Below are 20,136 nucleotides of genomic sequence, written 5' to 3' on the forward strand. Positions count from 1 at the left end.
AGGCTTCGTTTGAGAACTACTACCAGATGGTTGAACCGATACCACCCACTTTCGCAAGGTTGTGAAAGAACAGGTTAAGATACTTCTGAGATGATCACTAAGGCGGTGACACGCAGGTGCTTTTTGTTGAACAGACTCATTACAGATTGTTGGAAATGTCAACCTATAACAAAAAACTTTTTTTTTTCTTCAAGTTGACATTTCAAACAAAGTGTAATGAATGTGTTCAACAAAATGGATATATTTGTCGAAATGACACATGTTTTCAATGAAACTTAAACTCGTGTGATTTGCGGCCCTCGCTTCGCTCTGGCCGCAAACTTCACACTCGTTAATTTTTGTTCTATTTATTCGGTTTTGTTACGTCACATAACAAGAAAAATACTATTGAAATAGATATAAAAATTATGTTAGCAACATCAGCTTGTTCGTTAGACCAACATAATCTATCTTAGAACCTAAACTCAGGAACCCGTATGTTACACGAATGATTTTAATAAAATGTTAAAAAAAAAAAATATAAAAACTCAGGAATTAATTCCATCAAACAATTTTTTTTTAAATCGGTTGAACTTTGCTCCAGTTATTGTGTTCTCAAAGAGCAGAAAATTCTTCTTTTGAGAACTACTAGCAGATGGTTGAACCGATACCGCCCATTTTCGAACTTGACCTGGGGATTTCAATACTTCGTCAAATAAAAAAAGTTTTTGAAAATCTGTAGAACTTTGCTCCAGTTATCGTTTTTTTTAAATTTATTTAATAATAACTTTATTATCATTCCGAGTGTTTGACACGTGTGGAACACTATTTATATTTTGTACTATCGTGTTAACAAAGAGCAGAAAAGGCTTCTTTCGAGAACTACTACCAGATGGTTGAACCGATACCGCCCATTTTCGAACTTGACCTGAGGATTTCAATACTTCGTCGATTAAAAAAAAGTTTTTTGAAAATCGGTTGAGATTTACTCAACAGGATGAAATTTAACATCAGTTAGGTTGCTTGATGCCCATGCATATTTCCTCCAAACTACCTATTTCCCGGTCAAATCATCACCCAATTTCGCTTCTATTTTCGCTACAATCTGTAAAGCAGACATCGTTTGTCAAACACCTCTCCCATAATTCCGAACATTTACTTTATAATTTCCGTCCACATTCCGATAGTAGTGTATGATTATCACGATTTCTCAGAACTAATTCAATTCAATATTTTCTCTTTATAGCTGCGATAACAGCGTCGACTACACCAATATCGATATGTATTCTAAGTTTAAGTATCGTTTATTGCATTACTGTAAGCAAGTGGAAATAGACGCAAAGTGTTGATTAACCGAAGTTTGAACTAGAGCACATATCTCTCGTTGTCAAATTATCACCAGAAGTGACAATGGCATCATCAATGTGCTGTTTTGTTCTTCTGATGCCAGTAAGTTTTTTTAACTTAACATTACAAGATCATACAAGACTAATACAGCTCCACTTCCCGTCTCCCTCCCTCTTATTGATTTAAATAGCAGTAGTGCTGTCTTATTCGTTGGTAGGACTCGCTCTTAATTAATTTATTTTTCCTGTCTTCAGCTTTCGAATATTTTCCTGATAGCGGCTTGCAGTAATTTACTAGTTGATGTGAAACCATTACAAAATTTACCAACAATTCATGGTGACCACTGGGTTGACAAACTGATAATTTCCAGCATTGTCGGAATATGCGTAGGTGCACTCCATATCATTTTCATGGTTGGCTTCTTCTGTTTTACAAGGAACACTACAGAAGAAGTAAGTCACTTGCAGTCTGTCGTCTCAACTTATGTGATCAATAATGTCTTCTCTAGAGCCTCAAACTGAGAAATGGCAGAATCGCTGTATGCTTAGTGGACATAGTTGCTGTTGCACTGGTTTTAACGGCCCTCATTGTACCAGGAATGGATCAGTGGCCGGATTCATATCGACAGACAGATATCGCGATGTACGCATCAATTCTTTTTATTGTTTTCAATAGTTTCATAGCATATTTGGCGGGTAGAGCTGCGTCTCAGTACGTAGCACCAGTGCAAAATCAGAATACTGTTGAGATTGAAGTAGTTCAAGTTCAATATTCAGGTTGGTCCATTGGAAGGTTTTAACGCAGAGACGTTAGTTTTAATGTCATTGTTTAACGTGTTGATTATTAGCCCATTTCGAGTCGTAAGATGTAGAATTTAATTGAGTTGCCGAGGTAAAAATTGGAAATAAACCGAAGTGATAAGGAATAAATGCAACGAGGAGAAAGTTAGTTTTAAATTTGTTTCGCAACAGATTAGATTACATTGGCACAAGATAGCACATCAAGGTGTGAAATATTGAAGCGTTCTAAAATCGACTTGATGAGTTATGTTGACTCATTCAGATTTGTATTGGGCCAATAGTATTGACAATGTGATGTGCACTTACTTATGGATTATTTTGTTCAACAAATGACGGACTAGATTTTCTGTTATTTGTGTTTTCTTTAATAATAAGCTTTGTTATTATTTGTTAAATTCAGTGCGCGGAAAATGATTTAAATAAAGATTGAAATTCTTCGAAAAACCACAAAAAAATCCTTTAAATTCGAGTCAAAGAAAATCCTTAAAAATCAAGGAAAAATCCTCTGAAATTAACCCACAAAAAAATCCTCAGAAAATACTTTTGCACTCAAAATCAGGGTTTGAGCTGCTGCCTTAACGTGGATAAGATAACCGCTACTTCATTACTTATAAAGCTAAAATACCTACATAAAGCTAAGCTCAGATGCAGCACAGCACTGCTCCCAGCATGAACACTGAATTGACAAGTGTCAAACTTGGAGGCTTAAGTGATAAGAGCTATCATTCAGCATTGTTTGTATTGTACGTTTTAACTCACACAACGAAAATAAGTCAAGTCATATATCTTTACAAAAGAACTCAGTCCTTACTATGATTTGATCAGTCTTCGAATATTTTCAATATTTTCTATGCTAGAAGCAGTGCTGTGGATAAAGACAGGTCTGGGTCCATTGACTAACAAAACTCCAAACTTTAATAGCTCGAAATATGCTAGACTTTTCTTGTCATGGATTCGCCTGAATCCCGTGCACCACGAGCTTTGTTAGAAGAAAAATCACAAAGATTCCAAGCTATTTCAAATCGAAATTTTGTCATTCACGGGACAGATTACGGACTACGCCATATTTGAACCATCGAGGAACGTACAAAATGAATGTAAGATGAAGTAGAATGCAATCGTATATCAAATAATGTTTTAAGGGCTACCAGTGACATACAAGCCGAACTTATCAGTTAGACTTTGCTTTCCTAATCTGTTCAATATCAAATAACTTGTTTCACTACTTCATTACTTACAAAGCTAAAATAGCTATAGAAAGCTGAGCTCAGATAAAACACAGCATAAGAATCCCAGTAGGTGTTCTGCGATTGCTAGAAGTGGCTTAGGCCCCAGTTACCACACTGAGTAAATAAATGAAATAAGCAGTAATTGTTGGCTTATGTTCGGCTATATGTGAAACTCTATGTCGAAACGAGTGAAGTAAAAGATTTTAATGATTTGGTATTATTGTTAGTTTCCTGGCACACCGTCCAAGATACTTACATTATAAACAAATTCATTTCGTCTCAAGTTTTTGTTCATTTGCAGATCGTTGTCATTTACATTTCTCTTCATTTTTTTTGCTTCAACGACATAAAAAGTTTATTTCAGCAAAGGTGTAAAATTATTCTAGTTTCCACTTCAAAGCACTTTATAAGTATAAAGGAAACGAGCGCTGCATGCACTCACTCGTCTTTTTATAATTTCTTTTTTTTTTCATTTTCATCTAAGAGCTTTTTTGTGTGCATCGCCACCGTGAGATGGTGAGAAGTTTTTACCTTTCAAATATAATAATCGTTTTAGTTACATTTTTATGGAACACTCCGTTTAAAACGACACATTTTTTTTGTATCGTTTAAATCATAAATGGTTCAGGCAGACGAATTAATTTATTCCATTCAAAGTACTGGAGCATTCTTTTTGGAATATTGTTCGCATTCCGATGCGATGATACACTGGTTTTCAAAGACACAAAGAGTTAAAGGATATGATAAGAAGAAAAAATTTGCTAAGTATCAGCATCTGTTAATGCCATCAACAACAAAAATAAGCGTTGAGCGAGTAGACAATATTATGGTATTATATAGCAAATTGTTTGTCAAAATGAACGAAGTAGCAGATTTTGTGTCAATGTATAGAAAGACGTTGTAGATGCATAATTATCGAAATGGGCGACAGGAGCTACTTTAATTGGACTTTTTTCACTTATTCCAGATGTTGAGACAATTTTTAGACATATTAGAGGTAGTGGGTCCTCCTTACAGGTTTACTATAACGTTTGTATGTCATGGTTGGTTCATTGGTTCAGCCTGTGACGATTGTTTTTCGCTGCTCGAAATGGCTCACGAAGGGTGAATGGGACTCCGACGGGTCGACTGGGTACTCATCTCACTTTCGGATTCGTTGTCAATGTTTATATTGACGCGCTAGTCAACGTTTAAATGTTATATTAGCCGTGTAATGATGCCATTGCATTGACAAAGCCAGTTAGCAACAGCCGTTGGTAGGCATGGGCGATAATGAAAATGATTATCGATAATTATCAATTATCGATAATCGATAATTATCGACTTTTTTTATCGAAAATTATCAAAAAAATATCGATAATCGATAATTATTGATATTTTGATAATTAGCAAGATATCGATAATTCGATATATCGATATTTCGGTCCGAAAATCCGATATTTATCGATATATTCCGATATATCGGTATATTATCATGAATTTTCAGATAAATATCAAAATATCGATATTTTGATAATTATCGAATTTCGATATTTTGATAATTATCGATAATTATTAAATTATCGATAACGATATGATTAATCGATTATCGATAATTTCTTTCGATTGATATTATCGATAATTTTGAACGCCTCCCATCCCTAGCCGTTGGCCTTTAAGTAAATAAATATAATATTGTAACACGTCTGAATTCGAATTAGTGAGTAGAACCTTTTGTAGTTGTTCGTCTATTTGTTGCCACTATACCTTTGAGTGCAACCGATTTCGATTTTTTTTTCTCTGTTTGGTAATATCAAAAGGTCAAAGTGAATCGGTCGTGTATTTACCATAGATAAGGTCTGAAAAGTGATATTTTGAAGGGCTGGTACAAAGGTGGCGCTGTCATCATGTCTGGTTTCCAATATATTTTTGTGGTTTCCTTTGATCGACAGCGTCACCATGTCACCTCTCGAGTATAACTCTATGGGCTGGTCGAAGGTTTTTCGTATGTATCGTCGCAACAATACAACCAAAAGCATAGTTTTAAGCACATACAGTCACCAAATCTCAATTTTACACATTCATCTCTTTCGCTCTTTCAGCTGTGTCGGCACTGTAAAACAATTTGGACAAATTTGTATAGAAGACAGTACTTTGACAGCTGTCACTCGAAGCACTTTCGCTTGACTTGCGTTGTTATAACCCGAAATACTGTTTAATAATCGATCGAATCCAATACGGCTGAAAAGTTCCCAGCCCAAATTGCCATTGATTTGAATAATGTTTTATTAACTTATAAATTAGAAAACAAATTTAAATTTAAATCTAATTAGATTTGACATAAAATTCGGACCGGAATACATCGTGCGATTGCCATAAAAGTGAAATAAAAAAAGGGAAAAAAGTACACTCGCAATTCACGGTGTGTCATGAATAATAAAGACTTTCTTTCCACTAACATGCAACGAATTTGCGGTTAAATATTTGATTGCATAAAAAACAGATAGATATAAACACACAGCCAGCATAACCAGCAACCATAAACGTGACACGATTTACAAAATTTTATCCCATACAGTAAAACGTATAAATGGGTAAACAGACAATAAAATATACGGAGAATATTGCCTCCGTATAATGTGTGTCCCGTCCTAATTGTCATCAGTCACTCAAAAGAATGTCTCCATTATTTGCCGGTGGAAAGTAATTTTTGTTTTGTTCAGTCGCATTATGAACACTTCTCGTCTTGTAACATTTAAGTGTAACTCTGGGAACGACATAATATTGTTTGGGACAATGGAATTGATATGACACGACAAACGAGGCGAGTAAACTTGAACACAGAAATTATTCATCAATATCCAAGTTGGTGTAACTTTAGTGCCCAGGTACATTTTTAATGAACTTGAACAATGAAATGGGTTTGAAATTAACAAACAGAGATTACAGAACTTCTTCGCAGTTTCAAGTTCATTCAAAATTACCTTGCAACCGCCGTTCAATTAATCTATAACAACAGACGTTAACCTGTCACAGGCGGCAAGCATATTTTAACAGTTTTAATGTGTAGGCATCCTGTACGCTGTAATTACATTGTCTGCGATGAGAATGTAAATGAAATTTACATGTTAGGTTTTTCGATGATTTACATGCTATGCGCGATCATTTACATGCTCGGTCGGAAATTTTTCGATGATTTTGTTTATGTTTTCACTTCTCACAAATCGCGATATAAATTGGAATTTACTCAGGCAAAACTATTTTTTCTTCCTGTAGTACCAAAACCGTCACATTCACTCACCAAATTTAGTACCGAAAGAGCAACATTCTCCCCTACTATTTTCTCTCAATTTTCATTCCCGCTTATGTCATTTTCGATCCTATCTTTATTCTTTCCCAAATGTGTCAAGTTGTTGTATGTACGCGAATGTAATGTTTTTAGTGTTTTGTGACAATGCATTCATAAGGATTGCTTTCAGCATTCATACGGACTGCTTTCGGCATTCATTCGGATGTCTTTCGGCATTCCTACAGATTGCTTATTTTTCGACATTTGTGGGAATACATGCACACGGAACGGACTTCTTTAGGCATTCATACGGATTACTTTCGGCATTAATATGGAATGCTTTTGCACCGGTATGTTGTTCAGTTTTGTTGTTATGTTTTGTTCGGAATGTGACTTTGGTACTCCAGGAAGAAAAATACAAACCACGGATCAAAAAGGTCCTTGGTATGGAACATACTATTTGGTACACGTGCCATCGATACAATTAAAAAAACACTAAAATCACAACTGAATTTGTAATTTGAAACAACAAAATAAAAAAAAATTCACTGAAACTGAGAATGACAACAATAAAGAAGTCAAATAAATATCGCCGAAATGGCAGGCACGACCGATGCCTACTAAATGAAAATGAAATTTTAGTGCAAAATGTTTAGAAGTGGAAAGCTTTCGAAATGCTTCTTTTATGCAAAATTGTTTCGTAGTTTTCATCTTAGACAATGTAAATACAACGCACAGGATGCCTACACATTAAAGAACAGTACAGAAGAGCCTATGTGAATGAGTAATACATGTGTGCGATGTTTGAGGCGTGTGAGCCTCATTTACATAGGCTCTGCTGTAATCTACTATTACTATCTGATCTATTACTTCATTCGATCGAAGATTTTCAAAGATAGCTTTCAGAGATCTTTTACTTCATTTGTTTCGAACATGCTTTTTGCTATATAAGAACTCTTTAGTCAGACCTTGTCGTTTATTATTACTTTCGTTGTCGATAACAGATGACAGCCGTCTGTAACAGGTTAAACTCCGAACTCATTCGTCATAAAGTATAGTTTCCACTTAAAAAGAGCACTCCGTTTAGCCTCCGTCTACATGACAGTTGTAAAATAGAACAAAAGAACTGTCACGCAAACGGAGTGGAAATTGAATTTATTTCAATTTTTTACTCCGTTTACGTGACAGTTCTTTTGTTATGTTTTACAACTGTCATGTAAACGGAGGCTAAACGGAGTGCTCTTTTTACGTGGAAACTATACTTAAGAGCTGAGTTGAGAAACCAAGTACATAAACACCTGAGAGACAATATAAATCCAAGTTTCGGCTGAATTCGATTGCAGAGCAAGTTCACTTCATTGTACCACTTACGATTTTAATACACCTTCAACAGAGAGAGACCAATTAAATTTAAGCATTGTTTCCACTTAACGAAAGGTACTCCGTGTGAGAGGAATTGTGAAGTAAACAAAGCAAAAATTCAATTTTGTTTATCACACTGAGTACTTTTTTGGAAAGTGGAAATCTAGCCTAATTGAGCTGCACTGTAGAGTGTAGGAGCGTCACTTTTATATGAAAAAAAAGAGCATGAGCATGATCACTAGTTGTCATGTCTATCACTTTTCCATATATTTTTGACGTTTCGTGATCTTTGCTAAATGGTGTTGCCAGCTTGCACCTTAAGGGCCAATAGAGTATTTGCTAAAATATTTTTCCAACATTAGTGGAGTCATATTCACCACATTCCATTATTTCTAAATTGAAAGAACTGGGCAATCAATTTCAACTGCAAATTGGGCTCAGTATTTTTTGTGATACGCTGAACGTTTGCATTACCTTCTGCGTTTATATACCTTGGCTTGGTGAGAAATAATGGAAATATCGTAAATGGCAACTTAATCAAAAATTCTGAAACTAAGCCATCTTCAATTTTTTTTAGATAATATTGAAGATGAAGCACGTTTAATTAAGATAATTTCTATAGAAGTACAGGGGACGTCAGTGAAAAACAGACATGAATTTTCTTCAGCTGTTTTTCAGCTGGTCCAAGACGAAACAGCTCTTACGTGTTGATATAGGCGGCCGTCTTAATTCTTCTCGTTGAGCATTGAGATAAGAAAAAACTTACATTCAATATACTGATCGACGGGTAAAGACTACCACACTGAAATACCACAATAAATATCAAATTTGAACAATTTGCGAGCAACAAAACCAAATGCAAATAAATTGCGGAGCCAATTATTTGATCCGTACCTTAATTGTGGGTGATAAAAAAGTGTCGTCGTTGTCTTTTATCCGTCGTTCAGTAAAAGTTCCACATAACTTTCCATCATTGTGCACGAAATCAAAAATAATGAGCAACCTCCTGCTAGGCAATTTAATGTCCGCTGCGAGAAAAGATGGATTCGACAATATTGTTCGCAGGGAAAAAGAATGCCGTCGGTTCACTCGTTTATTTTAATTAACTTTGCTTGCTTAAAAATGTTCGTTGTACTGTGTTAAATAATGCAAGACTTTGCTGCGCGTTTTTTTCTTCTTCTTTCGCATTCCGAAATTTGTTGAATTTTCATATCAAAAAGGTTCAAATTTATTCACCTTTGTTGATAAAGAGGTAATTAATGTTTACAGATTGTCATTAATTCGTCTTGTTTATGTTTAATTTTGGCTGGGTGGGTTTTTAGTGAGTGGGTTAGAGGGATATTTTGATCTTGGTGCTCGCATACATTATACTTCACTATACATACACACCTTTCTTATGTGCATATAATAAGGTGCTGATGGTGTTGGTTGTGTACAAATGCGTAATTAAATAGCAACAGCAGCACGTGAATAGACATAAAAAACCGTTTTGTGTAAAGTAAAACTTTTCCAATTTAATTTAATTGCCGCTAATGAAGTTTATCATAATAATTATGAGGCAGAAGGATATTAAAAATGTTGTTACCTTGTTGTGTGTTCACTTTAATTGAAATAAATTTGAAAAGAAAAATGTTTTTTATTCAGTGTGTGATTATATCAAGGATTATGTACGTGACCCACAAACTGGATGAAATATTTACATTTGCAAGACGTTAAATGGATCATCTAATCAGGTCTGTTTTAGATTTTGCTTAACTAACGTTTTAATATGGCTTAGAGAAGTGATGAAAAAATCAATGATTCCAAGAGCTTGAATGCAAACATTTGTTTGTGTACTCTGGAAAGAAGGGAATAGAATAACTGCTGTTCGACTGTACTGACTCTACCTTAGTATTTGGAACACATATAAAACGAGCCGTCAGAACAGTCGGAGCGTTCGCTGCGACTGAGCCCCGTACGAACCCGTACATCTATTGCGTACGCGACCCTAGTTCGTCGGTCGCCCTACTCTTACCCTAAACCTACTAACCTAAAATTCTTATGAAATGTGCACGTCTTAAAAATTGCGCATAGCGCAATTACGAAGCCCCGTACGACGTTCCTTTCAACTGTAACCCAAACTTAAAAATTTTTGCAACAATTTATATTACCCTATATTTACCTATAAATAAACAATTTACGAATAAATATGCTAGTATATAGCTCAAAAGAACTATCTACACCGTTATATAGCTCAATATAGCTGTATATATTTATAAATAGATATCCATATTTGGGATGCTTGAAACACCCCACACACATAACCAATCACTTCCCACTGATCAGTAGCTTTGTAAGTATCATTTTCACCGATTTCTATTGTTTTTACAAAAATCCAAAATGGCGGCCGACGGCCATTTTGTTAGGAGGTAGAAAGTAGTACGGCTGCTTTACATTCGATAATACCTTTCAAACAAAAAAAAATTCATGAAATTCGGTCAAAGTTTACTCGAGATATTAACAAAAAACACCACGTTCACTGTACGGCCGAGTAGCCACATATAAGCTCACTCCAAGAGACCTAGCTCACGCTCCGGTAAACCGAATTCCATGAAATTTTTTTCCCCTTATTGGTACGGTCAATACCTATCTAATAAAGCAAAATCCATCTAAATCCGTTCAAATTTGCCCAACCTACAAGCAAAAACGGCTTGCCGCCCTGTATCTAGTTCACACCAAGCGGTCTAACTAACGAGTCGATCATCCGATTTCCATAAACTTTTTTTTTGTCGATCGGTATTGTAAATACCTTTTATTTGACGTATCACTTACATGTGTAGCCTTTGAATGGCCGCAGATATCTTCGGAAAACGTTAAATCACTTATGGTGCCCCAGCTCGGGAGGGGTCGACCCAAAATCGCCCATCTTCGAACTTAGCCTCACTATTTCGACTATCTTTCAGGGATTTTTTTTTTGAAATCGGATTTGATTTACTCAAGATATCGACGTGACAGACGGACGGACGGCCCAAATTTTTATTGCGGATTCGTCATCTATGAACATAGGCAAACACTTTGCCCTTACCGTCTGCTTCGAATTCCATCAATTACACACGGCATCGTAATCCTATTAGCCCCTTGTACTTCGTACGGGGCTAAAAATCTTTTCCTTCGTTTGTTTTGATTTGATTTGTTAAAGCTTAGCGTGATTTCCGAACCACCGCTCAAAGTATGCAAATACTCTCTGAAATAAGTTAGGTGTTTAATTGATATTTAGCCTAAATGTAGGCTAGACAGATGCGCACAAATTCATCGTATGTGGTTTATATCATATGAGTCATTCAGTTATGAAGATTAATTATGAAGATTGAGTGAACTTTGGGTCGTTACAAATGCGATAATCGCTAGTTTAAATCCATGTGGAATTGTCTGACACGGAACTCGAGCCCGTATCATTTTGGTACAAGGCTAGTACATAACCACGGAGCCATCAAGTCTAAAGACTACATCAATTTTGTTATAGAGGATCGCATCAGCCAGAACAGATGACGTATGGAAAAGGTACAACACCATTAATAAGTCCCGGGGCGATCTGAGGGTAGATTAATTTTGCGGTGACATAAATTATGGAAGTTGTTCGTGTCCGTTAACAAATGGATGGCCACAGATTTTGAGTGGATGTTGATGTTGATTTTTGTTTTTTAAACGTTGTCACCAACTGCTTGCGAAGATTGCTTGGTAAAAGAGAACTTCACCTAGCCCAAATTAAAGGCCTTTGACAAGTTTTTATACGTGACATTGCAATATGTGCAACAGCAACATACATTAATCACTAAAGATCGGAACAGATCGTTTTTATCTGATCTGAATCTGAAAAAAGACGATCTGAAATTTTCAGATTCAGATCAGATAAATTTGAAAATTATCTGATTTGAATCTGAAATTTTCAGATCAATCTGAATTTAATCTGAAATCTGAAAATCTGTATTTTTCCAATCTGAAGTCTTCAGATCAGTTTCAGATTCAGATTATCTGAATTTTTTTTGAAATTTTCATACAAAATTTTCAGATAAACAGATCAGATCAGATAAAAACTGATCTGAATCTGAAATTGGGCTATCTGAAATTTTCAGATTCAGATCAGATAGAAATTAATAGTAATCTGATCTGAATCTGAAATTTTCAGATCGAATTTTTGTTCCGAGCCCTATTAATCACGTACGGTTTCACATGCATAGAATACTAATACACAACTCACTATCAGGACAATGGCTCAATGGCACGCTCAGAAAGTGGTCCCTCGTCGAGGTTAAACCATAAAGAGTTGCTCGAGAAAAAAGAGTTGCAAATTCAGTACGGTCCCCCTCTGCAGTTATATTTTTTTTTTTTTCAAAAACACCTTTATTGGTATGAATAGTACAATCTTAACTATTTGTTAATTTATTACTAGGGTTGAGTTGTACTATCTTCCTTTTACTTGCGTAATTAGAAGAAAGTAAGACTTGTGTGGGTTCCAGGAATGCTGCCGGGCAGTACTCCTTTTTTTCGAATGCACTCTCAATTTTAGTAGTGAGTCTATGAATTTGTTCAATTGTTGAATGGTTGTTTCTAAAACTGAATTGAAAATCGGGGATTTTCACCAAAGGTTTTAGTCGTTTTATCAGCAACTTCTCGAATATTTTTGAGATTGTGGGTAGCAGTGAGATCGGCCTGTACGAGGTTACTTTTTCTGGCGGTTTATCTGGTTTTCTTAGCATAATTACTTGCGCAATTTTGAAGCTTTTTGGTACATATTTGAATTTAAGGCATGCATTGAACAGATATGTAATCATGTACACCGCATGTGCTGGCAGTTCTTTCAATACTCCTGGTGCTAATTCATCTATACCTGGAGCCTTTTTCTTGTTTAGTTTATCTATTTCTGTTGCAATTTCATATGGAGTGAATTTTTTGAACTTTTTGTCAGGTCGGTAGGTTGGTGTTGTGTCTACATTTGATTGTATGTCATTGTGAGGTTGAAAGACTTCTGCAAGATGTTTTGCAAAGAATTCCGTTTTTTCAGTATCCTTTCGTAACCAAATACCTCTGGAGTCTTTTATGGGAGGGATTTGGACGCATGGGCGTTTGAATCGTCTCGTCGCTTTCCATAGAGAGTAGTCTCTATCTTTACTCGAACTTAAATTGCTTAGGTAGTTTTCAAAACTTTCTTGTCTATACTGCTTTGTAACTTTATTAACTCTGTTACTAATATTGTTGAAGATTCTTTTGTCACTTTGGTTTCTGCTCCTATGCCAAAGTCTTCTCGCTTTTCTCCTTTCCTTGATAAGCTCTCTTATTTCGGCTGGATAATTGATTTCGTGAATAAGTTTTTCTTTTGGTTCCGGAGTTGCTGTTCTTGCCGCAATTTGCAGAAGATTGATAAAATTTTCCGTTTGTAGATCAAGCTCCTGTTTTGATTTCAGGCTAGCGTTGAGGTTGATTGACTCTTCAACTAAATTTCTGAAGAGTTCCCAGTCGGTGCATTTGTTAGTTAGATTTTCTTTTTTCTTTTTTAGTATGACTGTAGCATTGAGATTAAGAATCACTGGTGTATGATCTGATGTCAGGTCCACCATGTTTACTACTTCCATGTTGTTGTGTGATATTCCTCTTGAAATGAAGAAATCCAATAGATCTGGTACCTTTTTCTGGTCTGTAGGCCAGTACGTTGGCTTACGGCCGGAGTGGTAACTACAGTTTTCTTTTTTGATTGCGTTTAGAAGACCGTTGCCTTTAACCGGAGTTATCAGCCTCGCTCCCCATGCTGTGTGTTTCGTGTTGAAGTCACCTCCAATGATGAACCTTTGGCCCAATATTCCGAAGATTTCCATCCATTCTGAATATATTGGAGTAGATTTTGGTGGGCAATATGCGGCAGCTATATTTACATCTTGATTGTTGAACTGAATTGTAATTACAGTCGCTTGTATAAACTCTTTCTGTATGCTGTTTTGTGTATGATATTTTATATTTTTTTTAATGATTATCGCTGAGCCTCCCCTGGCTCTTTCGTTCGGATGATTTGTCCAGTGGACTTCAAAACCTTTAATTGTTATGTGACTTTTTTCGGTGAAATGTGTTTCAGATATAAAAGCAATATCTATGTTGTTTATTCGTAGGAAAATTTCCAACTCTTGAGCCCTAGCGTTGAGCCCATTTGCGTTCCAGTTCATGATGCGCAGGAACTTGCTTATCATTTTTTGTTTTTGTTGACTTTAGTTTTTTGGGCAGTCGGTTTGTTTTCCAACTTTGCCAATCGGTTTGACAAAAGTCCAATACTTAGGTCAATATTGGTTTTTAGTTGTGTGAGCAATGACAGTATATCTGCGTTTGACGGCTCGTTCGTTTCAGAGTTTTCAATTTTGTTTGATATTTTATTTTCTTTATTTTCCAAATTTTTTGTGACTTGCGCGAAAGTTAGTCCTTTTTTGACTTCCTTGTATTTTGTTGTAACTTCTAAGTTTTTTTCACTGAGCCGGTTTACTACCGACTTGGTTTGGTTTTGATTTTTGATTTTTTTCTGATATGTTGGGCAACCTTTATAATTTGCTGTGTGTCCTTCATTTTGGCAAAGGGCACATTTCGGAGTTACGTTTGGTCTCTTCGTACAGGCGCTTGTAGCATGTTTTCCGGCACATTTGACGCAAACTGGATTTCTCGTACAAAAATTTTTTGTATGTCCTAGTTGCTGGCAGTTTATGCACTGAGGGATGGATTTTATTTGTTTGGGAGATTCTACTGTTATCTTACAGTGTAGAATGTTTTTAACAGCAAAAATCTCTTTATTGTTTTCTTTTTGTTTCAATTCAATTAGGAATAGAGGAAATTTTTTTTCCTCTGTAGTTCCGTCTTTGCCTTTGGTTTTTTTAACTATGTTTGTGATTTTAGTAGGCTCGTGGCCTAACTCAATTAAATCATCTGTTATTTCTTTTACATCACACGATGGATGTAATCCTCTAATGACTGCACGAAAGCTTTTTTCACTTTTTAACTGGTATGTATAATATTCAATACCTTTGAATTCACTTTCTTCGGAACTTTGATTCTCAATGAATTTTTTGACTTTCCTGTAGTCTTCTTCGTTTTGCAGAGTGACTTTTACGTCATTGCTGGCGACTGATTGAACTGTGCTGTTGTAGCCATTTCCAAAATTTTTTTGCTGAATTTGTTAAAATCGGTTACATTGCTTACATTAAAAGGTGGCGGCAATGGCGGGTTTGGATTTTTCTGGTTTGATTCCGTTAATTTCGGTGATTTTTCTTTGGTGGATGAATTTTTTTGGTTGTTGTTTTTACGTCTTCTTTTAACTGATTGAGTTTTAAATGGATCAATTTCTTTTTCCAAATCACTTTCATCTGTGGTATAGACGATTTGTTTTCCGTCATCTCCAGATTTTAAATGATCCGTTATAGCTTTTTGTAGTGAATTTTCTAGCTCAGCTATCTTTTTCTTTAGCTCGTCATTTTCAGCACAAAGTTTTTGAGCTAAATTATTGTTTTGTATTAGCAGATCATATTCTGATTGCTTAATTTTAACACTGGGTTCATTTTTTGGCGATGAGCCAAACATTTTAATTTAATTATTTATGATTCACAATGTTATTGACACTAAACTATGTTGCATATGAACACTATTTATTGCGCAGTTAATATGAATCATTTCTTTATTCTATACAGATAATTGATTGTTTTTATTTTAAATGTTTCTTTTTTCACTAAATTGTCACTTTTACTCGTATTACAATTGAATCACAAGTATGCAACGTAGTACAAGGAAATGTCAATGACTTGGTTAGTCATAATTAAATAGGTTGTCACTCTTACTCATATTACACGTGAATCACAATGAAATATATGTAATTAATGAAGTGTTGATGACTTGATTAGTCATTCATTAGTAAGAAATCATTACTGAATTTATTTATTTTTTAATTTCTGTTTGAACTGTTTATATTTTTATTAAGAGCAAAATAAAAATACGTCTGTTCACTCGAACGGTCGAATGAAGAATGCAGTTATATACAAAGTAACTTAAACTTTTGATGCCAAAATTGTATATTGATTCGATGAACGAAGAGTCACTGAACTTTAGGTAAAAGTAAAGTAAAGTAAAGAGACTCAGTAGATAGACGCTTCTAGTTCCTCGTTTTACTCTCTTTCCTTTTTTTTAATATAATTTTCACTAATGGGAAAGTTCAGAATGAGAATTTTCTTTTCATACACACAATCGCAATGCCAATACTCGGATGTAAATCGATTTCCTGTTGAATTGATGTGAAAGCAACAAGTGCGAACCCAAAATCTTTCTTGATTCCTTTGAGTCGTAACATCAAAGAGTATTTACTTATTCAATAAAATTTCAGTTAAAATCATTTCATTTGGAAAATTTGTGGATTATCTGTTACCTGTTACCGTTTCCTAACGAACACATCATTGGTTTGCGGTTTTATTATTCTTTCCCGTTCGGTTTTTGCTGTGGGATATGATGCCTTGTTTTTGTCTGACTATTTTATATATTTAGTTAAACGGATAGATTAAGGCAAGGGATGTAGTAACATGCCTTAGAATTTCTACCATGGATCACATTTCCCTAATTATTCATGTTTCTATGTATAGGTTGAACGTTTTTCGTTCAATTAGTAATAGGCATCAGAAGTTAGAGTTGCCGCCAAATTAATTGATAGACAATACGAGTGCGAGTGAGTAGCAACGGCAAAATCCCTATGATATGGTTGCCTCAAACACTCCTAACATCATTCTCTTTCCTCCGCAAATTTGTAAGTATCATTTTTACCGAGTTATATAGTTCTTACTAAAATCCAATATGGCGTCTGGCGGCCATTTTATTATGCAACTAAAAACATTTCCCTGCTTAAATGCTTTATTAACTGTCAAACGAAAAAAAAACATGAAAAATTATAAAAGTTTACTCGAGATATGGTCAAACACTCTCTTCCCTGTGCTGCCGAGAAGCTCACTCCAAGGGATCTAACTGAAGACCGAATTTCATCGGAATCATCGACAAATCTCCAATAAAGCAAATTTAGTCGAAATCTGTTCAAATTCGACCTGCATGACCTAAGCGCTTAGCGTCAAGAACTTGGCTTACACCAAATGGTCTAACTGACATGACGAGTGGTCATACGATTTCTGAAAACGTTTTTTTGCGTAATGGCATTGCGTTTCATTTGAGGGATTTACAAGTGTAACGTTTAAACATTCGGAGATATCTTCGAAAAATCCTCTCAGCTTGTGATGGAATCCCCAAAATCGCCATTTTCGAACTTAGAAAAAAAGGATTTTCAGTACAAGAATCATTTCAAAAGGTTTCTCCTTACTCAGGTATTCCAACTCAACGTGTTAAAAACGTACGAGTAAAGATATAAGACCCCGTTCTTTGCATGGCACTTCCCTAAGAAGTAACAGATTTAACAATCACCGGATCCGTTTGTAATAGGATGAAAACTATAGAAACGTAACTCGAATTACTTTAAACTCCATGTTTGCCCAGAACATAACTTTTCATTGAAAAGTTTTTAATATGTCAAATCTAGTACTTCAAAATATAAGAACCACACACAGCAGTGGATTAAAATGGAGTTTACAAAAAAAGGAAACAGTTCCAGTCTTCCTTTCCACAACTGTACTGAATTACCTAAATGTGAAAATTCTTTAAATTTATAATGTTCATTGTGCGATAATCTCAAATCAACTACATTATTACTCAGACCGCCGACAGATCTGTGGTTGTCGGTGAAAATCAATCATTGAATTTTGAATTTTATTTACAATTACACGAAGTTACAAACGAAATCCATTTTCGAATTGGTGGAGAATTATTTCATCTTGAGAATCCATTAGGTTAGCTCATGCAAAACTTTAGCAAACTCAGTTAAGTTGCATCGAAATGACAACTATAATACTCGACACACCAGATAGGTTGGATGTATAAATGTGTGTGTGTTGTTCCTTCAATTTTGATGTCTAGGCAATTAATGTCATCTGATAATTTGCATATCGTAATGGAGTTATATGTTCAGTATGGAGATGCGCAAGGAGATGCATTTATATATATACTCAACGGTATGCTTTGTAAAGCTTGTGCAATGATTAACTCTTTCGCTTCCCGAAGAAATTAAATTTGCATAAAGGAGAAACTTTGGAAACAAGTTTAAAACATTTTAATGTTAATTTGCTGAATGTATGCACGAAAATGAAAATGTAGTGTACGATTCTGCATTCACCCTAAGCTATAATATGTTTGAAGGAAACGGGATATGGTTTTGTAATATTAAACATAACATTTTCGTTAAATTTATTATTATTCAGTTTAAATTGCAAATTAATAAATTTGTATTTTACGCCGAAGTGTGTGAGAAAATCAGCAATGTCACATTGAAGTGAGTGTTCGATAATCTTAAAACGCAACAAATCTGTGACATCTGATAAAAACATGAGGATGACAGGAAAATATGGTTCTACTTCATGTTGAATACGTATTCTAAATATAGAGCACGTAAAATCTTATTCTGGAAAAAATGAGTTCTGGAGCCACAACCTGACCAATGGCAGAATTAAGTCATGGGAGTCACAACCTGACCAAAATATATGAAGAATGGCAGAAATGAGTTCTGGAGTAACAATCTGACCAAAATATATGAAGAATGGCAGAAATGAGTTCTGGAGTAACAATCTGACCAAAATAAATGGGGAATGGCAGAATTAAGTCATGGAGTCACAACCTGACGAAAATATATGGAGAATGGCAGAATTAAGTCATGGAGTCACAACCTGACCAAAATATATGGAGAATGGCAGAATTGAGTTCTGAAGTAACAACCAAACCAAAATATATGGAGAATGGCAGAATGGCATCTATTTTTTTGTCAGCAAATTTATTCTTTTAGTAGCAAAATTATTTATTTCATCAGCAAATTTATTCTTTTTTTCTGCAAATTTATTTTTTTAGCAGCAAATTTAATCTTTTTTATCAGCAAATTTAGTGTTTTGTATCAGCAAAATTAGTCTTATTTTCAGCAAACTTATTAGTACTCGAACAGCATCTTTATTGCTTTCTGAGCAGCAATATTACTGACTTTAAGCAGCAAAAATAATTCTTTTGCAGCCAATCCCTGGCAGCAAATTTATTACTTTGTAGTCAGCAAATTTATTGTTTTGTAATATGCACTTTTAATGCCTTCGAACAGCAAAATTAATACCTCGAAGTTATTGCTTTTTGTCAGCAAATTTATTAGTGTTTCAATTGCAAATTTATTTTTTTATAAGTAGGAAAATTACTATCTTCAATCAGCATATGTCCCGCAGTAGGACATATAAAATTATATCACTAACACCACTAACACGAAAACGTCAACTCAACAAGCGACGAAAAGTAGAACTTTCCGTTGCCTTTATTGCGAAAAACGTTGTACACAACTCGGTGATAGATCTTTTAGGCACACGATGTGTATTGTCACGCTCGACCTGCGGTATCGAGTGACAATCTACACACCTAGTGCCTAAAAAAGCATTTATCCCTCGATTTGAATGGGGCTTCGTAATTTCGCTATGCGTAATTTCTAGGATGCACACCTTTCATAATAATTTCACTTTAACTAAGTTTACGGATCGCTCGGCGTGTTAAAACGCTCTTTATGGGCAATGAATTACACAGACTAATTATTAGACGATGCGAGAGAAAAAAAAATTAACTCCTAAGTTACCGACACCGTTCCGGCGCCCGGCTCGCATTGCGGCCCTCCGCTTCGCTCCGGGGCAATGGGCCGGATCGCTCGGCGTGTTAAAACGCTTTTTAAGTGCAATGAAAATTGGTATCCATTTCGTAAAAAGAAATGAATTGTCCGTGTAGTGTCAATAACTATTTACGTTGACGTAAGACGTGAAATAGTAATTTCTGCAGCTAGTTGCGAAAAGTGGTAGTTTGTGTCACTAGATGTAATGTTATCAAACGTGCGAAGCGAGCGAAGCATGTGACAAAAACTACCACTTTCACAACGTGTTGCATACAACGTTTTCTGCAACCAGCTACGAAAAATGAACTTTTGAAAATTGTTACACTGCGATTATATATCTCAATAGCCGAATGGTTAGAGGTGTTGCTCGATAAGCATTGG

At 35.3% G+C, this 20,136-nt stretch overlaps 1 protein-coding gene across 1 annotated transcript; it reads left to right on the forward strand.

Annotated features, from left to right (window-relative positions):
- Positions 1-1,277: 1,277 nt before the first annotated feature.
- LOC119072155 lies at positions 1,278-2,271 on the forward strand. The gene is made up of 3 exons (XM_037177307.1): positions 1,278-1,428; positions 1,581-1,778; positions 1,835-2,271. Exons 1-3 carry the CDS (start codon positions 1,390-1,392, stop codon positions 2,123-2,125), a joined length of 528 nt encoding a protein of 175 aa, XP_037033202.1. The 5' UTR covers positions 1,278-1,389; the 3' UTR covers positions 2,126-2,271.
- Positions 2,272-20,136: the final 17,865 nt, after the last annotated feature.

Source organism: Bradysia coprophila, assembly GCF_014529535.1.
Source record: "Bradysia coprophila strain Holo2 chromosome IV unlocalized genomic scaffold, BU_Bcop_v1 contig_81, whole genome shotgun sequence".
Taxonomy (NCBI): Eukaryota; Metazoa; Arthropoda; class Insecta; order Diptera; family Sciaridae; genus Bradysia; species Bradysia coprophila.

Coding starts and splice junctions, on each gene's coding strand:
- LOC119072155 (XM_037177307.1), top strand. CDS start 1,390: ATGGCATCATCAATGTGCTGTTTTGTTCTTCTGATGCCA. Junction 1,429..1,580: donor GTTTTGTTCTTCTGATGCCA/GTAAGTTTTTTT, acceptor TCCTGTCTTCAG/CTTTCGAATATTTTCCTGAT. Junction 1,779..1,834: donor CAAGGAACACTACAGAAGAA/GTAAGTCACTTG, acceptor TGTCTTCTCTAG/AGCCTCAAACTGAGAAATGG.